The sequence below is a fragment of the Bactrocera dorsalis genome, chromosome 2 (genome assembly GCF_023373825.1).
Source record: "Bactrocera dorsalis isolate Fly_Bdor chromosome 2, ASM2337382v1, whole genome shotgun sequence".
In the NCBI taxonomy this organism is placed as follows: Eukaryota; Metazoa; Arthropoda; class Insecta; order Diptera; family Tephritidae; genus Bactrocera; species Bactrocera dorsalis.
Genome location: NC_064304.1, coordinates 102,302,522 through 102,328,644, shown reverse-complemented (window position 1 = coordinate 102,328,644; position 26,123 = coordinate 102,302,522). Strand labels below are relative to the sequence as shown.

Here is a 26,123-nt window from a genome sequence, read left to right as displayed (position 1 = left end):
ATAATAGTAAAGCTCTTATGCAAAATACAACAGGGCGATAGTGAAAGAAAATAGATGTTTGAACTTTAACGCCTTAACTAAAATTATAGATTTCAGGTTTCACTGTTGGACTCTGAAGACGACCAAATACTAAAAATACTGTTAAAGCTCAAATGCCGATACACTGCCGGATTTGCTTCCACCACAAAATACTTAATGATCATATAGGGTGAATGCATCTAGTGAACAGTGAACTCACAGATGTTGCTCATACGCCGTGGCAGATCCTAAGACACATACATATGCACGGCATATTTCATGCACATTAAAGTGCTTGCCACACTTTCATTTCTTACAGCAGTTTACCGTTACATTTACTTATATGTAGTATTTATAGATTAGTACGAGTGTGTTCATAAAATTTAGCTTATTGCTTTTGGTTTTATGTGGGCAGTTAAGTGGGGCAATATATTTCTTTAAAGCTCAGCGTATCACTTCACACAATTGTTTTTTTTTGTATTGATGTAAAACTCTAGTCATATATTATTTTGCCGCCCACAAACTCTCTAAACACGCATACATCAAACTCTATGGACTATTATTCTTATTTAATAGCACTGGAAGTAGCATAAAAACACTGTAAATCAACATTCAGCATTGCCTTGCGATTTCAAGGAGTAAAAGAATTTATAAGCACGCACTGGCGCACTACTACACTCACACCTACGCACATGAGGCGGTTTATTTGCCTCATATGCCTTGCTTAACGTGCTCGCTATTGCTCTTGCATGTTGCTGTTGAAGATACAGTAAAAATTCAGCGAGACAAAAGTTGATGCTCCACTACTAGCATTGATTTCCGTTACGTGCCCCAACCATATTTGTTCTCGACCAGCTGACCATCAGTGCATGAATGCCTGTAATGTGGCATGTAATAGTTTGCACATTGTGTTCTAGTTTTTTTTTCTTGATTTGGCTTGCACTTGTCCGGTCAATGTACGTGTGCAAATGTGCAAATGAGCACATATGCTTGTTTGTACGAGGTATGTTGCATAAATGGAACACGTGTTTCATTTTTTCCATTTGTCGTACCAAATGTTGTACGTCACTGCGTATGAGTAATTTTCATACTGCATTTCAATGTAATGTTTATCAGTCCACACATTGCCGTCTTCTTCAACGTAGTTCTATGACTTCTGTTTTTTCTACGACAGACTTAAAAGAAACATGGAAGGATATGAAGCTTTAAGCCTCGATTATTACTCCAAGTATGATCATATCAGATTTACATCGACAATTTGTATGGAGTACAAAGTTCATTACACATCCGCTTTTCATCTTAAAACAATCCAATATATAACTGAGTACCTTGAACAGTATATTTTAAATATGCCACGAAGTATGTAACGCGCGGAAGGAAGCATGGTAGACGGTATAAAATTACATAATAGGTCTAGCAAGAAAGAAATCCATTATTTTTCCAAACGTGACGCTCGCGTAACTCTGGCCATAGAAGAAGAATTGTGATCTACCAGAACAACGTCAGACCACAGGACTTGGGAAATTCTTATGATCCACCTTATAGTTTGACCTGGCATCAGGTGATTACTACCTTTTCGTCCATATGGAGAAAGAAGTCGCATTAAGAGAAGCTTGTGAGTAGTTTTTCTGGCCACCGCATGACCACTCCATTGAGGACAAACCGTTTTGACTCAATTGAGGATATGAAAGCTGAATCGAAGAAGGTTCTGATGGCCGTCACAACGGAGGATTTTTCCAAATGCTATGATGACTGGAAAATTCGTTGGCATAAGTGAATTGCAATGGGAGGAGATTACTTTAGAGGAAATGAAATGGACAAAATTCACCTTTCAATTTGATCACAGTAGTAGTCACCTAAATGCAAAATTCAAACCAAGGCTAAATATATCCTTCGATTTAGTGGAAAGTAAATGGATTTCTTTTTACTAGACCTTATCAGTGACTGGGTCAATTTAACCATATCCGTCCGTATGAATATCCATAACAGTAGTCTATCGTCCTGTTCTACCCACAAAAAAAAGATTAATTGTCGGAACAACAGAGTTGCATTCAAAAGTAGTAAAAGTAAAATCGAAAACTTCGCTTGCTTATCAATCCCCCCTCGCGTTTGAAATCGAGTAAACGTGTAAATATTTAAGCTAGCTTGCAAGCATTTAAGTGTTCAAGCATTCACCGGAATGTAATATAATAGTTTTGTAAATATTTATACATTTTGTAAACGAAATTTACACGAGTAAGTGATTTAAAAAAGGAGACGAAAACTAAACGAATTCTAACTTTATATGGACATTAGAGTCACAGAGCGCTTACAGTGGAACCCAATATTAAAATCTAACGAAAAATAATACAAAGGAGACAATAAAAAAACTGGTCATACCAGCAGTATTACTTATATTTACTGAGAATGAATAAAATTAAGTTCAGCTCAGAACAAATATGATTACATTTAATGTTATCAGGTTTTTCTTTGTATAGTGCACAAACTTATATAGCTATGGTGTGAGTAAGCGACGTTTTCTACTAATTTTCCATTATTTATTATACTTTTTCTATTATAAAGGGTGATTTTTTAAGAGCTTGATAACTTTTTAAAAAAAAAAAAACGCTATAAAATTTGCAAAATCCTCATCGGTTCTTTATTTGAAAACGTTAGATTGGTTCATGACATTTACTTTTTGAAGATAATTTCATTTAAATGTTGACCGCGGCTGCGTCTTAGGTTGTCCATTCGGAAAGTCCAATTTTGGGCAACTTTTTTCGAGCATTTCGGCCCGGAATTAGCCCGAATTCTTCGGAAATGTTGTCTTCCAAAGCTGGAATAGTTGCTGGCTTATTTCTGTAGACTTTAGACTTGACGTAGCCCCACAAAAAAATAGTCTAAAGGCGTTAAATCGCATGATCTTGGTGGCCAACTTACGGGTCCATTTCTTGAGATGAATTGTTTTGTCCGAAGTTTTCCCTCAAAATGGCCATAGAATCGCGAGCTGTGTGGCATGTAGCGCGCCATCTTGTTGAAACCACATGTCAACCAAGTTCAGGTTCTTCCATTTTTGGCAACAAAAAGTTTGTTAGCATCGAACGATAGCGATCGCCATTCACGTAACGTTGCGTCCAACAGATCTTTGAAAAAATTACGGTCCAAGGATTCCACCAGCGTACAAACCACACCAAACAGTGCATTTTTTTACGGGATGCATGGTGCAGTTCTTGAACGGCTTCTGGTTGCTCGCTCTTCACCCCAAATGCGGCAAATTTGCCTTATTTACGGTAGCCATTCAACCAGAAATGAGCCTCATCGCGAACAAAATTTGTTCGATAAAAGCGGCATTTTCACATTTCGAACCGAACACTGATTTTGGTAATAAAATTCAAAATGATTTGCAAGCGTTGCCTCGTTAGTAAGTTCTATTCATGATGAAAAGTGTCAAAGCATAATGAGCATCTTTCTCTTTGACACCATGTCTGAAATCCCACGTGATCTGTCAAAAAGAAGAGGAAATAATACTAATGCATGAAAATCCTAACCATCAAAAAAAATCACCCTTATATTATATAGCTATGATTTCGCCCACAAGTTTATCTTGAGGTAATCAATGTGTCGGAATACGCTCTGGTTCACACTAAGCCCGCGAAAATAATTAATATCTCAATGTCTCCTTTGATCTCTTCAATCCGACTTACAAAATACTTAAAATTTTATAATACGCTCTCTCAATCAATAACTGAAGAATACTAGTTTCAGCTCCCACTTTATATTAGTACAATAATATCATACTCTTACACCGAAATTTTCTTGTATGTCTATTGAATGCAACAAATCTCTTATCTTTCACTAATATACTCGTACTACAACTACTACGTAACTTCCATTTGCTTGCACTTAATGTTTTTGATGCTTTCTTCTTGGCATCTTGCTCTGCTGCAACACTTAAGCAAACATTTACTTAGCACACAACAATTCAAAACAACAAAATGAGAGACAAGTGGAAGACAAGTTTTTACTATCACTTTTTCCTGCCGAGGGTGCATTTAATTTATCGTCTATAAAAGTAAGTGTAGAAATCAGTATGATAGAGTGACTTAAGCATGGTGCGAATCTCGCGAAGATGCAAGCTGTCAACTGGTACTAAAGTTTTAACTACTCAAGTAATGATTAAAAACAATTGCTGCTATTTTAAGCACTTTGAAGGGGTGTTAAGCAAAGAAGAATATTTTTCAATCTAAGAAAAGTAAATAAATATTAATAATTAATGTAATCATACCATTTTTTAGCATAAAAATCACACATCGCTCTGGTACTGATTCCACTAATTTTCTATATTTTTATTTATATAACACTCATGGCCACGCAAAGCTTACCAGTATACTTTCTTCAATTTTTTTCGGACTTTTTCGTATCGTTCGGGATTTTTGTCTGCAATTTGTTTATTTTTTGTATGGTTTTAGTGGAGCATGAGTAAACTAAATTATGTTATGTATAACTATAAATTATAGTTTTTAATTTATTACGTTTAATGAGTAACTCACAAAATTAGTTTTCTGTGTTTATACAAAAAACGACCGATTTTATTGTTTTTAAAAGTAATACACCGACTAAACTTCATGTTTAAATTAAAAAATAATAAATTATATTGGTAATGTTCAATTACAATGTAAATGAAATTAAATTAAAAAAAAAATATCATTTTTCATCGCAATGTCAGTCTCTTACATTTCGAGCTCATTTCGTAAAGCCACTATCTTTCAATTGATTTATCTATAGCTGAATGTGTTTTGCTTCTGTTTTTAATATTTTTGATTATCATTAACTTATTTCTAAATAAAAAATTTCTATACCGCTATAAGTAGTCAAATAGGTACATAACTACTTGAAAAATATGCGTGGTAAGCTTTGCGTGGCCACGAGTACTTACCATAGATCTACATTATATATTCTTTTGAGAACTAGATTATCGTTATATCGAGCTGGATTAGTAAAAAAAGGGCTAAGTTCGGGTGCAACCGAAAATTTTATACTTTTTCAACTTGGAGGTGTAAAGATATCAACCATAAAGATTGTTACAAAAACAAAATTATATGTAGTATATGGGAGTGAGTGGTGGTATCGACCGCGGTTTTATCTATTTTCGCTCATCCCACTTAATATTAATATACCACATACTGCAAAACTGTTCCCTGAGTTTACTTAAGGTACCTTGTATACAATCACCAATCATATGGAATAAAGTCAAGTGGATGTTCGAAAATCCTGGTAATAGCTATATGAGGACTAGATCAAGTTTTCGCTCAATTTTATCTCTCTTAAGCACAACCATATACTATTATGAGTAAAACATATTCTGTAATTTTCATTGAGATAACACAAAAATATTGGCCGATATATCCAGCATAAAGTCACCTGAAAGTTCGAAAATCTTTATATTAGGTATAGGCTCGGGGAAGTATCAATTTCAATTTTATATCTCACACATTGGAGGATATTTTCGGTCAAAATTCAACTATACATAGTGGGATCTTCATATTCAAATTCGGTACCTAGGGGCTTGAACATCTACGATTCGATTTGGGCAATTTTTGGTCGAAAGCTGGCATACTTTATAGGAATTTGATCTTCTCTTCTATGGACTGAACCTTTCGGAAAAAAACCTCCTGATATTTTAATCGGTGTTAACCTATCAGAATCGCCGATATCGGAACACCATTACATATAGCTGCGTTACAAACTTGACAATCCTTGTGAAGAAAACTTGGCAAGATAACTTCACGAAATTTAGCATTTGAATTATTGTTTAGGGCAACGTTACAATATCCGAGCAAATTATCGGATCGGATCACTATAGCATATAGCTGCCATACAAAATGACCAATCAAAATAAAAATAAGTAATACCCTGTTTTGCTATAAGAAATGCACTTGCGAGGGGTATTATAGCTTCGGTGCAATCGAAGTTGACATTTTTGCTTATTTTATATTTATTTCATTCTAAGAAGTACGTATAAGTAATTAATTTGCTCTATGCTCACAAATTTAAAAAAAATATTTTATAAATATAAACAGTAAAAATATGTGAATTTAACAAATTATTAATTTTAGATAACCATAAATAGCAATAAAAGTCTCATACAATCCGAATTAAATCATTTGAAAGACACAAATTCAATGTCACTCATACGCACTGGAGCACCAAACTATAATACTTTTGCGAAAATAATAGAAAAAGTAAACGATTTAATTACTCTGACCATAAATAACATAGTACTTATGAAATTGTGTTTTCTTAACTAAATACGCTACATACTTACACATCTCTAATGTCATTCAAACCCCAAAAAGCTCTCGGATGTATGTGGGTAATACGATTGTCATTGAGATTTCTTCAAAGTAGTCCATAAAAAACCGTAACGCGACATGAAATGATACAAAAGCAATAAAGTTCATATCAAAACAAATTAATCACATTTACTAACAATATTAAATACATAAATAAATATAGTATAAGCAAATGTGAAAATCATTTGCGGCACACACCGAACAATGAAGGGTGACGATTTCGCTGAGCAAAAAAGAGGCACTAAAGAAAATGCGTGTGTTTGTTTGGACAGCGTCCGCAATATATTTTGTGCTGACGTGTTTGTTGCTATTATTGTGTACTATTGTTGTTGTAATAAAAAATCGAATGACAGCAACAAATCAAGAAAACTGAGGTGTCTGCAACGCATGTAAATTATCGCAACAGCACTAATACTTTGTTGTTATTGTTAGTGTATTTTGTTTTTTCTATTTTATTATTTTTTTTTTATGCTTGAAAATATATTCTGTCCGTTCTGTGACGCGATTGCATGCTGAACTGTCTAGGCTGGCTGCACTGATTTACCATAATGTACTCGATATTGACACTAAATGTCGTGCAAGCGCCCCCCACTCCGTGCGGTGACAGTGAAAAATGATTGGTATTAAATAAAAACAATGTAGACAATTTATTAACTGAATATTTATACACAGACGAAATTTTGCTTGTCTCTGGCGAGAGAATGCTTGTGAGAGGGTGGGTGAGTGTGTGTGTGTGTGAAGAGGTAGTTGACTGAGCGGCAGGCGAAGCATGCCACAATATAATGGCTAAGCATTTAAGTTATGCCACTCTTTAGCTTTCTCGAGGTAGCAAAATCACATTGCTTACTTTCAAAGAATTCCATACAAAAGTGCTGGAAAATTAAAACATCAATGCTGGAAATTTCAATGATTCAAAATTAAAACTCTTTACTGGCAGCTTATGTGTTGTTTATATTTATGCATTTGCTTAAGGTAAAAAAAAAATCGAAAAATTAGCGATAAATATTTAAATTTTCTATGCGCTAAAAATAGGTTTATATACTTTTGTTGTATATTTTTGATGAAAACAAGTGTTGAGCGTATTTTGAAGTCATCGATGAACTACAATGGAAAAAGGGGCTGGTTTTTCTAAATATTTTTTAAGATACATACATATATACTAGGTGTGCCGGACAGAGAACATTTGTTGTGAACCAGACTTAATTTTTTATATTTAATAACCTTACAGTCATTAAACAAACAACATCATATTTGACATCATTGTGTTGAAAATGTCAAATTTTGTACCGAAAAGTGACGATTTGCTGAGAGCATTAATTTTTTGTTTCCATTTGAAGTAAGCATCGAATGCCTGTCGAGGCATATAGTGTTCATGCTCTATCTATTTGTCTATCAGAAACAACATGAAAAAGATGATTTCAGCAGTTTAGAGGTAATGATTTTGATGTGAGAAATGAAGAACATGGAAGACCACCAAAAATGTTTGAAGACACCTAACTGCAAGCAATATTGGAAGAAGATGATACTTTTAGTCAAAAGAAAATGGTTGTCATTTTAAGTGCCATCAACAATCATATGGAGTAAAAACAACCAGATGTTATATGTGTTATATGGGCGCTAGGTCAAGTTGTCGCCGATTTCTTTTATTTTAGGTACAAAAATACACTGTTAAGAAAGATGCTCTCTCATTTTCTTAGAGATAAACCACTTGTCGGATATATGTGGTAAAAACACCCGGAGGCAAAAAATCTTTAAAAGTACATATAGTTGTCACCCGATTCAACAATTTTTGATACACAGAGTTACTATTGTCAAAAGAGGTTTCTAACTGAAATTCAATTGTATATCACATACGGGACCGCCATCAAAAGTCTACTTTAGATACTGGGGTCCGCATATTCGATATAGGGGCTTGAACCGTTGTTTGGTAGATGGTAATTTTTGGACAAAAGGTGGCTTACTTTATACATGCAAAGTTTATTCTGATATATCAATTCATTCTTAATTTGTATACTCGTCTATTTTCGCACTGACATAGGAATATGAGAAGAATGTTAGGTACTAAAAAGCCAAATCGGTCCAGGATACAATCAGAGTACTTGGCTGGGAGCTGATACCTCACCCGCCGTATTCATCAGACTGGGTCCCTTCCGATTAACATTTGTTTCCATCGGCGGGACACTCATTTGGGTGTTATAACTGTAGTGTTCTAGAAGATTGTACATTAAACCTATTATAGGGCGTGGCCACTCCCACTTTTTCTTTTTTTGAAAGCCTTTTTGCTAAACTACAGTTCTATATCTTATTTTAGTGCTTAGTTATGGTATTTTATAGGTTTTCCTTTAATGCCATTTTGTGAGCGTGCCAGTAGTCCGATTACGCCCATCTACGAATTCGTACATTTTTTTGCCTAGGAACACGCATACTAATTTTCACTAAGATATCTTCATTTTTACTCAAGTTATAGCTTGCACGTATAGATGGACAGACAGACAGTTACCCGGATTTCAATTTTCCTCGTCATCATGATTATTTATATATATATAACCTATACCTATCTCGCTTAGTTTTAGGTGATACGTTGCAACATGTTGCAAGAGTATAAAAAGTATGCTCAGATGTTTTCAAAATCTACTTACAACAGATTCAAAGTGGCGAGATTTGCAAACATGTCCTCTGAAATGTACTCAATGGCGTTCGAATCCAAATAGCTGTAACGAAATTAAGTGCTGTAAGTTAGATTATATTGTATACTTAGAAAATATTTTTGTTTTAATTAAAAGAGAGAGATTAAGTAAAAATTTGAAATTAAAATATAAAAGCGAAAATTTTGAGATGCGAAAGAGAAGAGCAATCGCTTGAAAAGAAACATAATATCATCGCCCGAAATGATTCTGCAGGTGAACGTTATTGAAAGCGTATGTGAGGTAAGCAAATATGATGCAACTGGCGTTAATTTTTTGAAAGTTTTCCCAGAATTGAAGAATAATTTTGAGTTGTGTATATTTATCAATTTGAAATTCTTTCAGAATTTCAGAATTTGTTTATTAATAGTGTATGTTTCTTACAATAAAAAAATCTACTAAAATAGTACATTTTTATATGAGGAAAAATGTTGAAAAAAGGCTGTTTTTACCCATGTAACCCCTTAAGAAGTGTTTATTTGGGTTATTGGCTAAACTGGTACGCAAACACCTGAGTGGACTTCAACAGGCAAGATCCATGCAGTTTGTTATATGGAAGCTTCTACTAGAAATATTGCTTCAATACTTGATGTTAGCGATCATATCCGTTAGTTCCTTTTTCACCATATATTTAGACCTAGTTTCCGAATAATGTTAGTACTTTAATTCGTATCGTATTGACTGCTGGTTTTCATGTTGAGTTGGATATTTTTCTATATTTTCTCAGAAAACTAATGGTAACGTATACTTCTGTACTTCGTTAGAAAGTAGAGATTTTAAAGAGATTTTTTAATTGAGAATTTTCGATTGAAAATTAGTGCCCATTTTCGATTTTAAGTCGAAATAGAATATAGAAGCGAATATTTGGAACATAAGAATTGAAATTTGTTGTAAATTTATTAAAGAAATTTGTAAAATCTTTATATATAAAAACTATGTGTCACGTTGTTTGTTCGCGATGGACTCCTAAACGACTGAACTGATTTTAATAGAAGTTCACACACTATGTCCGGTTAGAACCAACTTAGAAGATAGGATAGTAAAAACAATTCAAAAATAAAGAATATAATGAAAGCTCTATTAAATGGACACTTTATTAAGCGGACATCTCCTTTAACCAAGTCCAATCCCTTGGATTATATACCGACAAACACGTTTTCGGCTTTATTCGTAAACAAAATTTTCACTGTATTGATTAGTTTTTTACATGGATAATAGTATAAAATGTATACCAACGCGTGGCCGGAACCCCTAATATAAATAATGAATTTTGAGGCTATGTGAAAAAAGTGTTAGAGGAGGTGCACTTAGTTGCGAAGTGATAGATTGTTTGGCCGTTCTATACACTCCTGCACCAAAAGCTATGCAATTTCGAAAGCTCAGATCACTTTAAGTGGTGATGGAATAACCCGGGGTATGGCATTACTTGCATTGCATTTGTTGTGGAATAAGTCGGAGCATAAGTTCTTACTACTCTTGGCTGTCAGTTCTTATCCTGGGGAAGTTCGTTCCAGCATGTACTGAACTAGAGGGAAGTTCACTATTTTAGACAGGATTTTTTTAATAAAACAGATTCACAGCTTATTTTATTATCACTATTTCTGTCAAGCCTTAATTATCGTGAAATTAAGGTTCGTACCGATTTTTTCTACAAAAGTTCTCTCACCGAACGGGGTGGTTAGTAAAAACGTTGTAGGTCTTTTCTTAGCTAGAATTTTACCAATAACCGGAAGTAAAGGAAAATCGTTGTTTATCCCAAAAAACTCAATAACCCACTATATTTTCACTGCCCAGCCTCACATCGGCTCTCAACTATTGTTATATTCTCTAGCTTTTCAACTTTTTTTACTTACTATACTATAATTTTTTCCAAAGATTTTGGCACTGGTCTATTATGTTTACTTTCATTCAAGCTCAATGACGAGTACGCCTGTGGTATAATATACAATATAGTTGGCTAACGTTTTCCCAAACATTGACTTTTACGACGCACACACACACACTATACCTAAGCGAACGGATATTAGGCACTGACTTTAAGTCAGTATGCTTAAAGCACACATTAACACCTACATACTCACATTTCATAGAGACGCAGCATGTGCGGAAATTTCTCGTTACGCAGTGTGAGCAAATTATCATTCAGCATCAGCCATTCGAGGCGTGGCATGTCCACAAATTGCGCCAACGGCAACGTACGCAATTGATTCGAAATGAGAAAGAGCCACATCAGAGAGTTCATGCCACGAAATATGCCAACTGACAAAGTGCTGATATTGTTATGCCGCACATCCAATTTCTCCAGCTGATGTAGGCCATTGAATGTGCCTAGCGGCACATGCGATATGTTGCAACGCTTCAGTGAGCTGCCGAGCCGGAAGGTAGGCGTTAAAACAGCAAAAGAAAAGAAATTATGTGTAAACGTAAGAAATGTGAGGTTAGAGAAGAAGCGCGCCAAAAAATGTGTTTGCTACAAATCGTACAACAACGGCATAAAGATAGATTGGCGTACAAGCCGGTGAAAGGTCAAAGGCCTCAGTGGCTTGCCGCTAACGGTGTCTACGCACTTCCGTTACTTACAGCTGCTGTAAGTGTTTCAACCCAATAAAGCTATTTTCACGCAGCGTCAAATTACTACGGCTCATCATCAAATACGTCACCTGCAATGGAAACGGACAAAATTGGTTGCGGCTGGCACTTAAGTGTTTAGCTATGCCTGCATGGCGCTCTACAGTTACCTCGGCACTTAAGCGCGGTATGCGCGTCAATTTCGCCTTGCGTCCACAATACAATATCGTACGCTGACGACAGGTGCAAACACCTTTTGGATATGTTGTTATTTCTGTAATATAAGCATGTATTTACATTGAATAAGTCATAAGTTGCACGAACTTTATAGTATATTAAATGATTGCGGAATGCCTCCGCGGAGATATGAAATGCGACACTCGAACGAATACTTACCGCAAAACGCAACTTCTTCGTTACCACGGCCTGCCGTACGACGTCCACCATTTTCGGTGTCCATGATTGCCGATTCCACCGGTGTCACACCCACTGTCGTCACATTTATCAATTGAGCCGCGGTGCCATTGCGCCCGCTGCTAAATGCCTTACTCTGCTGTTGTTGTTGGTTTTGTCGCTGTTGTTGTCGCCGCCGTTCAATTGCATTGCCGACAATTTTATCGGTCAGCGCCTTACTGCCATAAAGTAGGCCACACTCCACCGGGTGCTCGTCGCTGCCATCCTCGCAATCTGTGCGATTGTCGCAAATTTGACGCTGCGGCACGCACAACGTGTTGCCATCACAGGCGAAGGTGCCTTGCGGACAGGGTCCTGCAAAGAGGCGGAGAGAAAGTATGAGAGCGCAGAGGCTAACCAAAACAATTTACGGTTGAAATGTTAGTAAAAAGTCGAGTGGCAAAAAAATTAGTGAGCAGTGCGAATAGAAAAAGTGCAATTAAAGGAATAAAAAATGTCTGAATGAAATTGTGGCCAGATCCAGCGTTGAACGCCAAATTAAAATGATAAAAAAATGGTGTTTATAGCATCACCAAATACTTTTATTGCCGCGCTGGCGATTGTTCAACCGCAGCTCACGTTAGACGTTTGCAAATTAATGTAACCGCTAACTACCCGCAGCAGAACGTTAATTTAAAATAATTGAAATGAACATTTACAAGCTGTCTGCATTTTTATTTGCACAATGCGTGCTCCTTACCAGCGAAGTGGAGGAGGAAGGGTGGTGAACTCAATTAATTAATGTCAGAAACAGAAAAAATCGATTTCTTAAAGTCCACTGGTGAATATTGGTGGCTTCGAAAAAAACTACAGTCGCGAAAATTCTATGAAAAGATGCGGCGACTAACAAAAGGTTTCAAGACTGAAGCATACTCTTGTAAAACCCCCGTGGGATAAGCCTCCTCAACATCGCGTACAAGGTTCTATCGAGCGTATAGTGTGAAAGATTAAAGCCCACCGTCAACAAACTGTTTGGACCTTATCAGTGTGGCTTTAGGCCTGGAAAATCAACAACTGATCAGATTTTTATGCGCCAAATCTTGGAAAATATCGATGAAAAAAGGATCAACAGGCACAGAGTCGGGAAGAACCTCTCCTAGCCGTCCGATGCCAAACGAGGTGTCAGACAAGGCGACTTGCTATCGTGCGACTTATTCAATTTACCCCTGGAGAAAATAATTTAATCTGCAGAGCTAAATAGAAAAAGTACAATCTTTTTTAACAGTGTATGTAGTACAGCTACAGGCATACACCGATGATATTGATATCATTGGCCTCAACCACAGCGCTGTTAGCTCTGCGTTCCTCAGACTGGATGAGGAAGCGAAGCAAATGGGACTGGTAGAGAAAAGGGGGGAAAGATGTCATCAAACAAACAGTCGTCACATTCGCGACTTGGCTCCTAAGTCACTGGTGACAGTCATAACTTTCAAGTCTTGCATAATTTCATCTATCCTGCAACCAGTATTAACTCCAACAACCACATTAACTTCGAAATCCAACGCAGAATAGTGATTGCCAACAGGCGCTATTTCGGACTGAGTAGGCAATTGAGAAGTAAAGTCCTCTCTCGACGAACAAGGACCAAACTCTATAAGTCACTCCTTATTCCTGTCCTGTTGAATGGTGCAGAGGGTCGACGTTACGAGTTTTCGAGAGAAAGGTTCTGCGGAATATTTATGTTCCTTTGCGCACTGGCAAAGGCGAATAACGTTGTCTATGGAACGTACGAGATATACGACGACATTGGCATAGTTCTGCGAATTAAGAGACAGCGGGTACGCTGGCTAGCTGATGTCGACCAAATGGTTGAAAACACTCCGGCTCTGAGATTGTTCGACGCATTAACCACCGGGGGAAGAAGAGGAAGACGAAGACCTCTACTCCGTTGGAAAGACCAGGTGTAGATGGACCTAGCTACACTTGGAATCTTCAATTGGCACCAAATAACGAAAAAGAAGAAATGGCGCGCTGTTGTAAACACGGCTATAACCGCGTAACCGCGTCAATAAAGAAGATTGATAACATATAATGTTTGTACATTATATATTTATTAAAAGTACATAATTACTTACTTAGGTATATTCTATATAAATAAAAATGAATCGCCAAAATGTATGTACGCGCATCACTTTCATACGACTGAACCAAATTTGATAATTCTTTTTTTAAAATGTTCGTTGAGGTTCAGGGATGGTTTATGCGGAGAAAAAAACTCGAAAAATTGCCGGAAAATCCCTAAAAGCGGCCCTTTTCTTTTTCCCATAGAAACGAATGGATGTTTGTTTATTAGCAACGCTAAGGGAACGACTGAACCAATCTTGATGAAATTTGCAGAGAATGTTCTGCGTGGATTGGGGAAGGTTTAGAAATAAAAAAACCTGTATGTCATTCATGAGGAAAAGTCGGAAAATTGAACAATTCCAAAAAGTTAATTTTTTCCATACAAATTTTTTATTAAATTTTTTTGTTTTGGTTTTCAATTATTTAAATCTTTCAAATTTGGCGTTTGCTTCAAAAATTTTTTAAAATTATACAGTGAAAATGTTATGTGTTTTTCACATAAAGTGATCAATTATAGATTGAAATTTGTCACGATGCCATAAAGAGGTCGCGCTAATATCGGTCGGCGTTCTTTTTGGCATCAACACATTAGCAGCCCAAGGCACATGAACGAGTGCTCCCAGGATGCGATGACATTCGTACGGTATTATGGGTCGCGATCAATCAGAAAGCGATCGTCACGATGTCACAGCAAGACTTTTCAAGCAACAGCTTCGATGGACATTATCTTGAAGCAACGCATATACTATGGTGCTGTTAGATGCTAGATGTACCCTGTTGAGTGGCAAAAGAGAGGTTTGCCGCACGCACACATTCTTTTTTGGATGGTGGAAGGTGATTACATCAGATCAAATTGATGAAATCATTCAATCATGCGGCAATTCCTGATGCAAAGAAAGATCCAGTATTATACGAAGTGATGAAAACCAATAAGATTCATGTCAATAAATGCACGAAACAGTATCCACGTACTTTTCTTTCGGAAACACAAACTAGAAATGATGGATATCCACTCTATCGATGTCGCTCACCAGACGACAACGGCAGAACATTTAGCATTCAATTAAGAGGCGGGAGTATCGAAGTTGACAACACATGGATCGTACTATATTCTCCACTGTTGTCTAATTCACATTCAAAACTCATATCAATGTTTAGTATTGCAGTTTGGTGTAATCGATAAAATACGTTTGTAAGTACGTCGCCAAAGGACGCAACATGGCGATTATTGGTCTTGAACGATACGATCGATACGTGAACTGCAATAAAGCGCTTTGTAGGATATTTACTTTTACAATTCATGAACGTTTTCCGACTGTTGTGCGTCTCGCAGTTAATTTGGAGAATGGCCAAAGAGTGTAGAGAGAGAGCCAGTGGAAAACATCGAGAGCAACAAAATTAACATTGACGAGTTTTTTCTCAACTTTCGTCAGTGATTCGTTTGGAAGAACATTGCTCTATTCGAAAATACCTTGGTATTATACATGGAATGCATCGTCGAATAGTTACGCAGAAAGCAAGGCCAACCAGTAGATTGACATGCAGGTGTCTTATCAACTAATGCATTAGGACGAATTTACACAATCCACCCGAAAAACGACGATTGTTTCTATCTTCGGTAGCTATTGATTAATGTACGCGGTTCAACTTTATTTGAGTCATTGTTTACTGTGAATGGTATATGGGAATATGTGAAAGTTTTGGAGAAGTAAGCCAGCAATTACAAATGCTGGAACACGTTAATCACTGGAATGAAAATGACGTTCGCATACTTTTCGATATAAACATCGACATTGTCAAAGACATTTTACATTGTATTCGCTAAAAATTGGAAATGGTACAATAACGGTTGATACTTCCGGTGGTTCGATATCAATTCCATCTTCCCTTTATCAATTCACGAAAGATGAACTCATCACAAATGTTCGGACATTGGCCAAATTATCGTAACTACGATTCCTTAAGTGCACGTGCAATGTTAGCTGCCAAAAATACCGATGTTTTTGACTTCAACTGAAAGATTTAAAGTCAAATTCCGGGAGACTTGCGCTCATACAAATCGATCGGTCGTATGAAGACGACGCCGTGAATTATCCAGTGGTAGTACTAAATTCTTTAGACAGGCTTGGTATGCCACCGTATCATTTGCGTCTCAAAGTAAGATCCGTCGTTATTATATTTCGCAATCTTCAAGCGCCGAAAGTGTGTAATGGAACCTGACTGATTGTGACGCACCTATCGAATACAAGGAGGAGAATGCTTGATTCTACGAATTCTTTTAAGGTCGAAGGATTTCTCTTTTAAGTTCAAACGTATTCCGTTTCCAGTGAAAATTGAATTTGAGATGTCAATCAACAGGACCTAAATATAGTCGCGTAGTGTGAGGCATAAATTTGGAAATGCTATGTTTTTCACACGGCCGTGGCGTGCTCACGAGTTGGAAAACCATCTTTTCTGTACACCGGAACAGAAACCGAAAAATGTTATTTATAAAGCTGCGTTACATTGAAAAAAAAAATGAAATGAGAAATTTAACTTTCTTTTCATTACAAACCATATAATTTCACGCAGGACAACGGCTGCGGGGTCAGCTAGTATATTCCATAATTGTTGTATATTTTAAGTGGTTGGACAAAGTGGGAACCTATTTGCCTGAGGACTTCGAAACGGGTAATGGATCCTGGAGGAAAGTTGAGATTTAAAGCTATCGCGCACATCTTATTGTTAAGTCCCTAATTCTTCAAAGTAATTTTACAAAATGTTTGCCACAACTGCTACGCAAACCACAATTATTTCAATAAACAAAGTAACTAAAGTCACGTGCATAATTTGCTAACTGCACATAAATGTTAATGCACCCATATATACTTAGCTGTCTTCTGTGACTTCACTGCGAAGAAACGCTTTAAGGTGACACATAAAAATTTACAATCCATTTGCCAGTCCTTTTTCCCCCGCCATGCTCTGGCCTATCATACCAGCCTATTTGTCTCAAGCCAAAACAAACCAAAATTGATAAACATACGAGTATAGTATAAAAAGTATATATGTATGTGCGTCTGTGGCTACACATGCTGTAATATAAGGAGCTTCTAATTTGTGCACAGACATACTTAGATGCTTATCTAGTGGCATTACTACAATATTGAAGACATTAACAATTATTTGATATCTACATTGGATATAAACGTTCAGTCGCGTAGAGTATATTGGCTCGTTATGGAACATATGTACAGTCGGTTTTATTGTATTGACTCAAACATACACCAGCACACACAAACGAGGCATAAGAGCAATAATTTGCATTAAACACATATCGAAGATTTTGCTTAAATTGCGCGGCCGCTTTCTTCTGCTGTTAACGGTAAATGTCAGCCATGTTGTAGTAATGTACGAAAAGGCTTACATAAATAGTTATGTCTTCATTCGCGAGAACGAATATGCATTAGGGCGGTACTAAGGGTAAATGTAGGAAAGTATGTTTCGGTACAAAATTCAGAGAATATCTTTATAACATAAAGAAAAGTCAAATTTATGTGAAATATCTGCGAATGTTTAATGTATAACAGTAGAGTTTTTTAACAACTATGCGCTATGTCTGATAATAATTTAATATGGATAAATCATTAACACATTTATTTATATATATAGGGTAGTCGAAAAAGCCTTTTCGTATTTCTAATCAAATTTCATTTTTTTTAATGAACTTTAATTAACCAAGTTTCTGGTTTCTGGGCGAAAAACTATGACAAGTAATTTTCACAGACTTCTCTTGAAACCAACTTAACTCCATAAAGGAAGTTCTGCATTGACCGAAACAAATGGTAGTCCGATGTTGCAAGGCCTGACCTGCTATATGCTGGATGCATCAAAACTTCACAGCCAATCTCTCGTAGTTTTTGCCGAGTTATCAAAGATGTGTGCGACCTAGCATTGTCCTGATGGAAGACGAAGCCCTTTCTGTTGATCAGTTCTGGCAGTTTTTTTTCGATTGTTTGCTTCAATCTCATCAGTTGTTGACAGTAAAATGTAGAATCAATCGTTCGACCAGGCTGAAGCAGCTTATAGTGAATGATTCCTTTCCAATCCCACCAAACACTCAGCATAAGCTTCCGAGGCGTCAAGCCTGGCTTTGCGACCATTTGTTGAGCTTCACCAACCTTGAAACTTGATCTTTTTCGCACAATATTGTAGTATTTTATCCATTTTTCGTCTGCTGTTACCATTCGCTTCAGAAATGGTTCGATTTCATTTCGTTTCAGCGAAGAATCGCAGTTGTTAATTCGGTGCATTAAATTTTACACAGAAAATTCATTTGGTACCCAAACATCGAGCTTCTTTTTGTAGCCAGCCTTCTTATGTGACGGTCCTGGTCAATATTTTCTACAATTATATCGACTTTTTCAACGATAAGTCGACCAGAGCGAGGTGCAACCTTCACAACGAAATTTACACAGGAAGCGAGCGAACCATAGTTGTGCTACACGAACGGATACAGCACCGTCTCTGTAAACTGACAAAATACGAAAATACTTTTTTGACACCGAAAACATAGACGGTCAAAAATTAAAAATGTGTATTTTTATGTACGAGTGCAACCCTAACGTATATACAAAGCTATTACTATCTATGTTAAAACCAATATCATATGCCGTTTCCGCCACTGTCAAGAAATTGACTAAACTTTAACTATTCGGTGATTGTTATAGTCGAAGATATTTCCATATTGCCCAGAATGGCTTTGAATTGATTTTATGAACGACTTATTTGCCACATAACAGAGTAATAATAACAATAATAATCATAAACACCAATTGGCGTTATGAATTGTTGAAAATGCGTATATTTTCTTTTATGTTTCTTGCTTTGTACTAAATTAAGACATTGAATATTAAATGGCTTGCCAAAAAGAGCGGAATTGAAGTCTAATTGAATTGACGAGTTGTTAATAATAGAATCCCTTTTAAATGAATGGGCGTTACTTGTATTTTTAGTGGCTTCGGTATGATTATTAATTAAGCGAGGATATACCATCAGATCAAATTTGACCCGGACTGAGAAAAACAAAACTACATTTTTACATAATTTAAAACAAATATTTATTGATGCCTTATAAATAGAATATTTTTGGGCAAATACGAACATGTCGATGATTAAGCGATCGTCTCAGTTTGAAGTTTTCGAGAAATCGATTTTTTTTTAGCAAATCTTTTTTTTAAGCGGCAGTCCAGTACTGGGTGATCTAGGATTGATCACTTAGTCCAAACCAAAAAGGCTAGGCCGAATTAGCTTTGTCCAACTGTCTTTACGTCAATTTGTTCATCCATTAGTGCATATACAAACTATTCCCTCAATTTTTGAAATTTCGATCTAAAAATTGTCATCCGTACCTTTCTTACCAAAAAGCTGCTCATATGTTGGAACAGTCGATATTGGAGCACCATAAGATAGACAAAGATGATAAAAAATCAAGGTTATATTCACAGTTTTCTTCGATTATAGAGGTCTGGTACACTCCGAATTCTTTCCCGGCGGCCAAAATGTCAACAATAAATACTATTTAAGCGTCGTTTGCGCGAAGGTATGCGTAGAAAAGGCCAGAATTATGGCTGCCAAACAAACTGATCGACCGGAATGAATCACTTGAATTGAAAACCTTTTCATTTGAGGGCATGTTTTCACGAAATATTGCAACGGGTGTTTTCTAATACAATGATGCAATATCCGAAGAACTCCTTCAGATATAATTGATATAGCATATAGATGTCATACAACTTCAACGATCGGAATCAAGTGTTTTTATGGTTATTATTTTTAATTTAACGAGATATCTTTATTCAATTTGGCATGGAATGGGCCGAACAAAATGTAGTTTTTGTAAAGCAACTTTTGTATTTGTGAAGGGTATTATACCAGTTAACGCTTTTTATTGGTTTTTATATGCACTATTCATTATTAAATGATCTTCTCTATTCAAACTCTCTAATACAGTCGTTTATAATCTCTGCAAACAAAATTAGAGACAGTTACTTAATCCACATATAATTTATATACGAGAATCCATTCACATGAGATCCCGCTTTAACATAGTAAACGTGACAACAATTTACTCCTTATCAACGTATCATATCGTGTTGGTCAATTCTTTGTAAATCACTTTGCTCGCAATTGCAACAATTTAATCTTAAACGCAACGCTTGTAGGCATGACTGTGGCAAATGGCTTAACGGTAGATAGAAATGCGACTACCGGTCGAATTGAACAATATAAACGCCATTTTATAAGAAGCGTAAAAATACGACAAGAATAACAAAGAAGCAATTAATACTTGTAACTTTATTAAGTGGTTACAGCAGGCGGCAGTAGAAAGCAGAAACAACAACATATCTACGCACATTAACAATTATCAATTTCTGCAATTGTATATACTATATATACGCACATATGTCCTCGTATACAGTCACAGTCACGAAGACAATAAGCCAAAAATATGTTTCTTCACATACAAATTCACCAGAACTTGTTGGTAAAGAGTCAGAATAAGAAAACGTAAGAGTATGAGTGACAGCGGGTCGTGAACAAATCGAAAAGGGCATTAACGGCAAACGTGTGCCAGAATCCGAATAGCGCATTGCCTATTGCCATAAATAGGTTAATTTGAACGCCTGGCCCTTGGGAGGAAAAGAACGATGCTCGCACGCCATATATTTCACACCGGACAATGGAATTACAAGGATACTGCCGCAAAAAAAAAGAAGAACGTTTAACGAAAAAGCAAAAATCGTGAAAAAGAAAAGGCAACAGCAAACTTTCACACAAGCCCTGAAAAAAAAAACAGAAAATAAAGGCGATTTGATAAATAGACAAGTTCAGTTTAGTTAGTGTGCTGTGTGTCAAAGGCCAATAGGTGACGCTCACACCCCTGTCAATTGCATTATAAATAGCAAAATAGACTAAGTAGACAACTGACACCACTGACAATGGTCAATGTTCAATGAGTATTGAAATGCAATGGGCAAGGTTCCGAGATATTTTAGCAAATGAAATTCAATTTCGCTTTGACGCAGGATATGCCAAGGTGTGGAGTTGATAATAAACAGGCAACAGCAATGATATTGATCGGGCATTAAATTTGCGTGAGTTTAGCAATAATTTTTTCTTTCATTTGCCTATTGAAATATTGAATAGCATTTTTATGTGTTATTGCGGCTATAAAGTTTGCTAAAAAGTGGAAGCATGTGTACTAGGGTGGGCATGAACGAAGAAACGAAATTTCTGAAACAGGCTTCCTAAACTTCAACCACTATATTGAGGGAGAGGAATAGGGGAAATTACATATGCACTTGCATCAAGTCAATAAAATAAAGGAGGGATCTTACTGGCATTATTAGAATATCGGAAGAATCAGTGAAAACCATTTTGAATGATCATATGGGCTTAAGAAAAGTGAAAGCACGATTGATTCCGAAATCACTTAATTTTTAATAAATTGAGAATTTTAAAATTATGAATAAAGTTTCACTATTTTTTGCTCATAGTAGTATTTGTTGGAAGTGTCGTAAGATAGGTTCTCGGTAAGATTGCTTAACTATTCAAGATTAAAATATATAATTAATAAAATAATGAACAAATTAATATTATAATAAATAAAAGAATTTCTCTGGACTACAAGTATTAATGCTTACATTAACATTTTTTTAATTTTTACTGAAAAAAGCGGTAATTTTATAGTTGCCAGCGCACCTTAATGTATTAAAGTATACGATATGTAAAATGTTTTATTTTATATACATATATACTTATTATAGACGTTGCTTTTTATTAGGGTCATGAAATGGGCTCAATTTATTTGCATAAAAAAGAAAAATTACCAAAGCCTCAGTCAAAAGCCCCAAAAATTGTAAGTGATATAGACAATGTATCTGTGGGGATACTTGTGCAATTATGATTATTGATAAACATATTAAATTTACCGGAAAATATAAGAAAGAAAAGTACAATTATAGCACAGCAAAAACTAAAGCGGAGAACTTCCTTACGCTTTACTCAAAATTAACGCCACTGAATATTAATAAATCTACTTGAAAATTAAAAAATATGAGGTCAAAAATTTGTATGAAGTCAATAAAGAGTTAAGGGAGAAGTGGGGTTTTCAAATTTTTTTTGAATTTTTTTTAACTTATATGACTGAGTAATATCTTATGATAGTTGCATTTAAATTTCAAGTTGGTTGGGGTAAAATTGTCTTACGAAAGCTTAGGAGCATTTTTCCCATAACTCACACTTTCAAAGTCGGTCGCTCTCATAGCTTCACCACTACTTACTACACCTATCTATTAGAAAATTTAAACTTTACATCTACTCTTAATTAACATAACACTGCAAAGCATTGTTTTTTCAAATTCTTTAATATTTTTAATTTTACAAATGTGGTTTTACCTTCAAAGTGTTCCCAAAAAGTGAAAAATTTAATTATTAATGAGAACTTCTCTAGGCATTTATGTAACATACTAGAAGAACTATGTCATCTATATAACACCACAGTTAACAAATATGTAAATATTAACCTAAAACATCTATAAATTAACTGTAAATGCAATGAATTCATAAAGCTGTTTTCGCATAATGTTTTTTGTACTCTACTTGAAAAGCGGATAGATGGTAAAAGGCTTTTGAGCTTGAATCTACGAACGACTGCACCGTCTAAAATACGAACTCACGGCAGCACTTCAAACTACAACAAAAAAATTTAAAACCAAAAAACAATTCTGGTGTGGAAAAGAGGAAATAAATAAATTAACCAACTGTAACTAGCAGATAACAAGAGTATTAAGCTCCTGACAAACTCAAAATGAAATATCAAATCGGTATTCACGAGAAAATAAACCATTTGACACCAGATTTGAGATTGATTAAGAGCGGTTAGAGAATACTTGAAAACAGTATTGAAAATACAATCAAATTTAACGAAAATGCTTTGAATACGCTCTTTATTTCAACGGCCACTCTATAGCGCAGTCTTCAGAGAGATGCAGCGCATTTCAATTACAGACAGACAAAGTCCCCGAATATCAACCGAGCAGTTTGAAATTTGCTTGATAAATATACATTGGCTTCGGTATGCTAATAAACATATTGGGATGTTCATGGCATTAAGAGCAACAAGCTTTTAAAAGTGATTAACATCTCATGTTTGAAGTTCTAAAATTCTCTGAAACTTTTAAAACTATCAGTCGACCTATGTAAAGAACAAATATGTCTACATATACACAAATATGATCCTGTCCGAAACAGACTTGTTCTTTACAATTTTCTTCTCTTCTTTAATATCGGAAGAAGAAACATAAGTGCACCAAAAGATCTACAATCCTGTGAATCCTTACAATTGGAAAGAAGTGCCGAAAACACGCATATTTGGATTATTTTTAACGCTTTGGTATCAAATAAAAGAAAAACCAGTAAAGAAGAGCTAAGTTCTGGTGTAACCGAATCTTTTATACTCCTGCAACTTGCATAGATTAAAAGCCGGGAAGTACCTTCAGGTACATAAGGCTTGTTAGTTATATGGAGTCTAGGTCGAGTTTACACTCGATTTTATTCATTCCAAGAGCAAATGTGTTCCGTTATAAGAAAAAAACGATCTCTCAATTTTATTAAGATAACTCACATATGGGCCAACATATACGATATAAAGTTACTCGGAAGTTGGAAAACCTTTATATTAGGTACATTGGGGATAATGGAAGTAATGACCCGAATCAACGCACTTATAACACAAAGTGGTTTAGGAGATATGTACACTAAACTTATTAGAAGGCGGTGTCACGCCCACTTTTTCAATTTTTTTTTTGCCCACAGATGCCCCTTGCTACTGTGATCTCCAATGCCAAATTGGAGTTATTTATCCTAATTTATTGCTTAGTTATGGCCCTTTATACGTTTTCGGTTAATGGCGTTTTGTGGGCGTCGCAGTGGTCCGATTACTTCCATCTACGAACTCGTACTTATTTTATCAACGGAGATGTGTACCAAGTTTCTTCAAGATATCTCAATTTTTGCTAAACTTACTCAACTCATCGAAACTGTTGAGCGAAAAATCCGGATGAAATGCAAGAAGCCTTCCGCGCTAGTAAGAGAACAGTAGCGCAATTATATTTTTTAGCATTTAGCTTTTAAGTATTTTTCCTAAGAATAGAACTGTTTGTTAGTAATTTATCTTTTATACTGGGTACAACTATAAAAAAACAATGACGTCTAAATTAACTGTCTTTATACTTCAAATGAAGAGGTCAGCACTGCTTTCAAAATAATGTAATATGTATAAATACATTATTTTAGTCAAAGGGCTCAGCAATTTTTTGTCAAAATTTTATCTGAGTAAATTTTATTTACCCTGATTACTTCATTTAGTGGTCTTAATTAGCAAAATCTCAAATTAAATAAAATAAATTAGGAAATATTATATCAAAGCTACTTAAAGTCATTTATCACAATTTACCCTCACATTATCAACCTGAAATCTACGCTCATTATGTTCACAATTTTTTTAAATTATTTAGCTAATAAATTGCGTACTCGTAAATTACATTTAATGGCGTTAAATACTCACCTAAACTTAAATAGAATATTATTGCCGAAAGTGTAATGACCAAAAGCAGCAGACAGCCACCGATTGCGATGCTGCGTCCATAAACCATGCTTTCAAAGTTTAACCAGCTGATTTTATTTATGACAAGCGAGCGCCGTTGTTTAACAGTTCATTTGTTGTGAATTGAAAATCCTTAATTTTCTCCCGCACCTCGAGGCCCGCTTTCACTTGGCGTTCACATTTTTATCAAACTTAAGCGCTTAAGCCAGCATAAAAAACGCTTAAACAAAATGAATGCTTTTAAAAGTTGAAGCGTTGCAGCAATGCTTTGTGCGCGGCTTTCCTTTAACCGTTAACCGTTTTAAATGTTATTCAGTCACGTGACAACAATCACTAAACAAAGCGCTTCCGCGTCGTTTAACGATTAATCAAACACATTGTTGTTGTACTGTTAATTTTGTAGTTCTTGTTGTTGTTCATAGTAGCATACGTTGATAATGCTGTTGCTGCTTCTTCTTCAGTGGCAATAACTATCATCACAAACAACATTAACAACAACTTCAGCGACATGTTAATCGGAGTTGCGTGTTTGCCTTTTTTGCACAATCTATTTACACTACGAAACCCATTTTTTTTACACACGTCAAAACTGCAAAGGTTCATTTCATTTATATGCATAAACACACATATATTTTTTTTATTTTAACACACAACAATGTAAATATTACTTTGTACTGCATATCGTCAGCGTCTATAAAAGCTTCACAAATAATCCATCATTATCAGCATAAACATCATCAAACTCTATGAAATCTCCATTAGACAAAGTGACCGACGTTTTCGTTAAATGCTCGGGTGGCAGTTGATTTTTTCACTTAGCTCCCTTTATATTATCACTCGCTTTTGTTTTTATAGCATCCGACATTTTACGGTGGTTTTGTTGTATTTTATGCCGCATAAGTTCGTTCACAGTTCATATAAATAGGTTTGTACAGGGTTTTCCAATAAGAGTGATATGATTTCTTAAAAAAAAACAGAAAAACAGCTGAAAGTGGCTTCTTCTGAGAAGTTATAGTTTTCAAGTTGTTTCAAAGCAAAATTAGCAAATTCAAGACGTTTACGGTGGCCCAATGGTATTAGTTCTTGAGTGAGAACAATTTTATATGGATGCAAGTCAAAATCCGCCAGATAGTGGTTTGAGATAGTTCCATTTGTTGAAAACACCTTCAAATCGTCAACTTTCGTTCTTCCGCAAGACTTGCCTGAACGGCAACAATATTTTTATTACTTCGAGTGGGTCTTTGTCTTATTGGCACTTGAATATTATGTAAAAAAAACACTCGAAATTTTCATTTGATGAATGGCGCGCCAGGTGGATGATTATTACGACCATAAAAGGGCAAAAGCGCACGAAGA

General features: G+C 35.6%; 1 protein-coding gene across 1 annotated transcript in view; it reads right to left on the bottom strand.

Annotated features, from left to right (window-relative positions):
- LOC105230493 (relaxin receptor 2) overlaps positions 1-25,337 on the bottom strand; it is a 46,582-nt gene extending 21,245 nt beyond the window's left edge. Inside the window, exons 1-7 of the mRNA XM_049447967.1 lie at positions 24,729-25,337; positions 11,999-12,370; positions 11,773-11,876; positions 11,615-11,694; positions 11,116-11,400; positions 8,990-9,061; positions 6,323-6,394 (exon numbers count right to left, since the gene is read on the bottom strand). Of these exons, the coding sequence (XP_049303924.1) occupies positions 6,323-6,394; positions 8,990-9,061; positions 11,116-11,400; positions 11,615-11,694; positions 11,773-11,876; positions 11,999-12,370; positions 24,729-24,816 (1,073 nt within the window). The 5' untranslated portion in view covers positions 24,817-25,337. The remainder of the gene's footprint in view (positions 1-6,322; positions 6,395-8,989; positions 9,062-11,115; positions 11,401-11,614; positions 11,695-11,772; positions 11,877-11,998; positions 12,371-24,728) is intronic.
- Between the last annotated feature and the right edge of the window lie 786 nt (positions 25,338-26,123).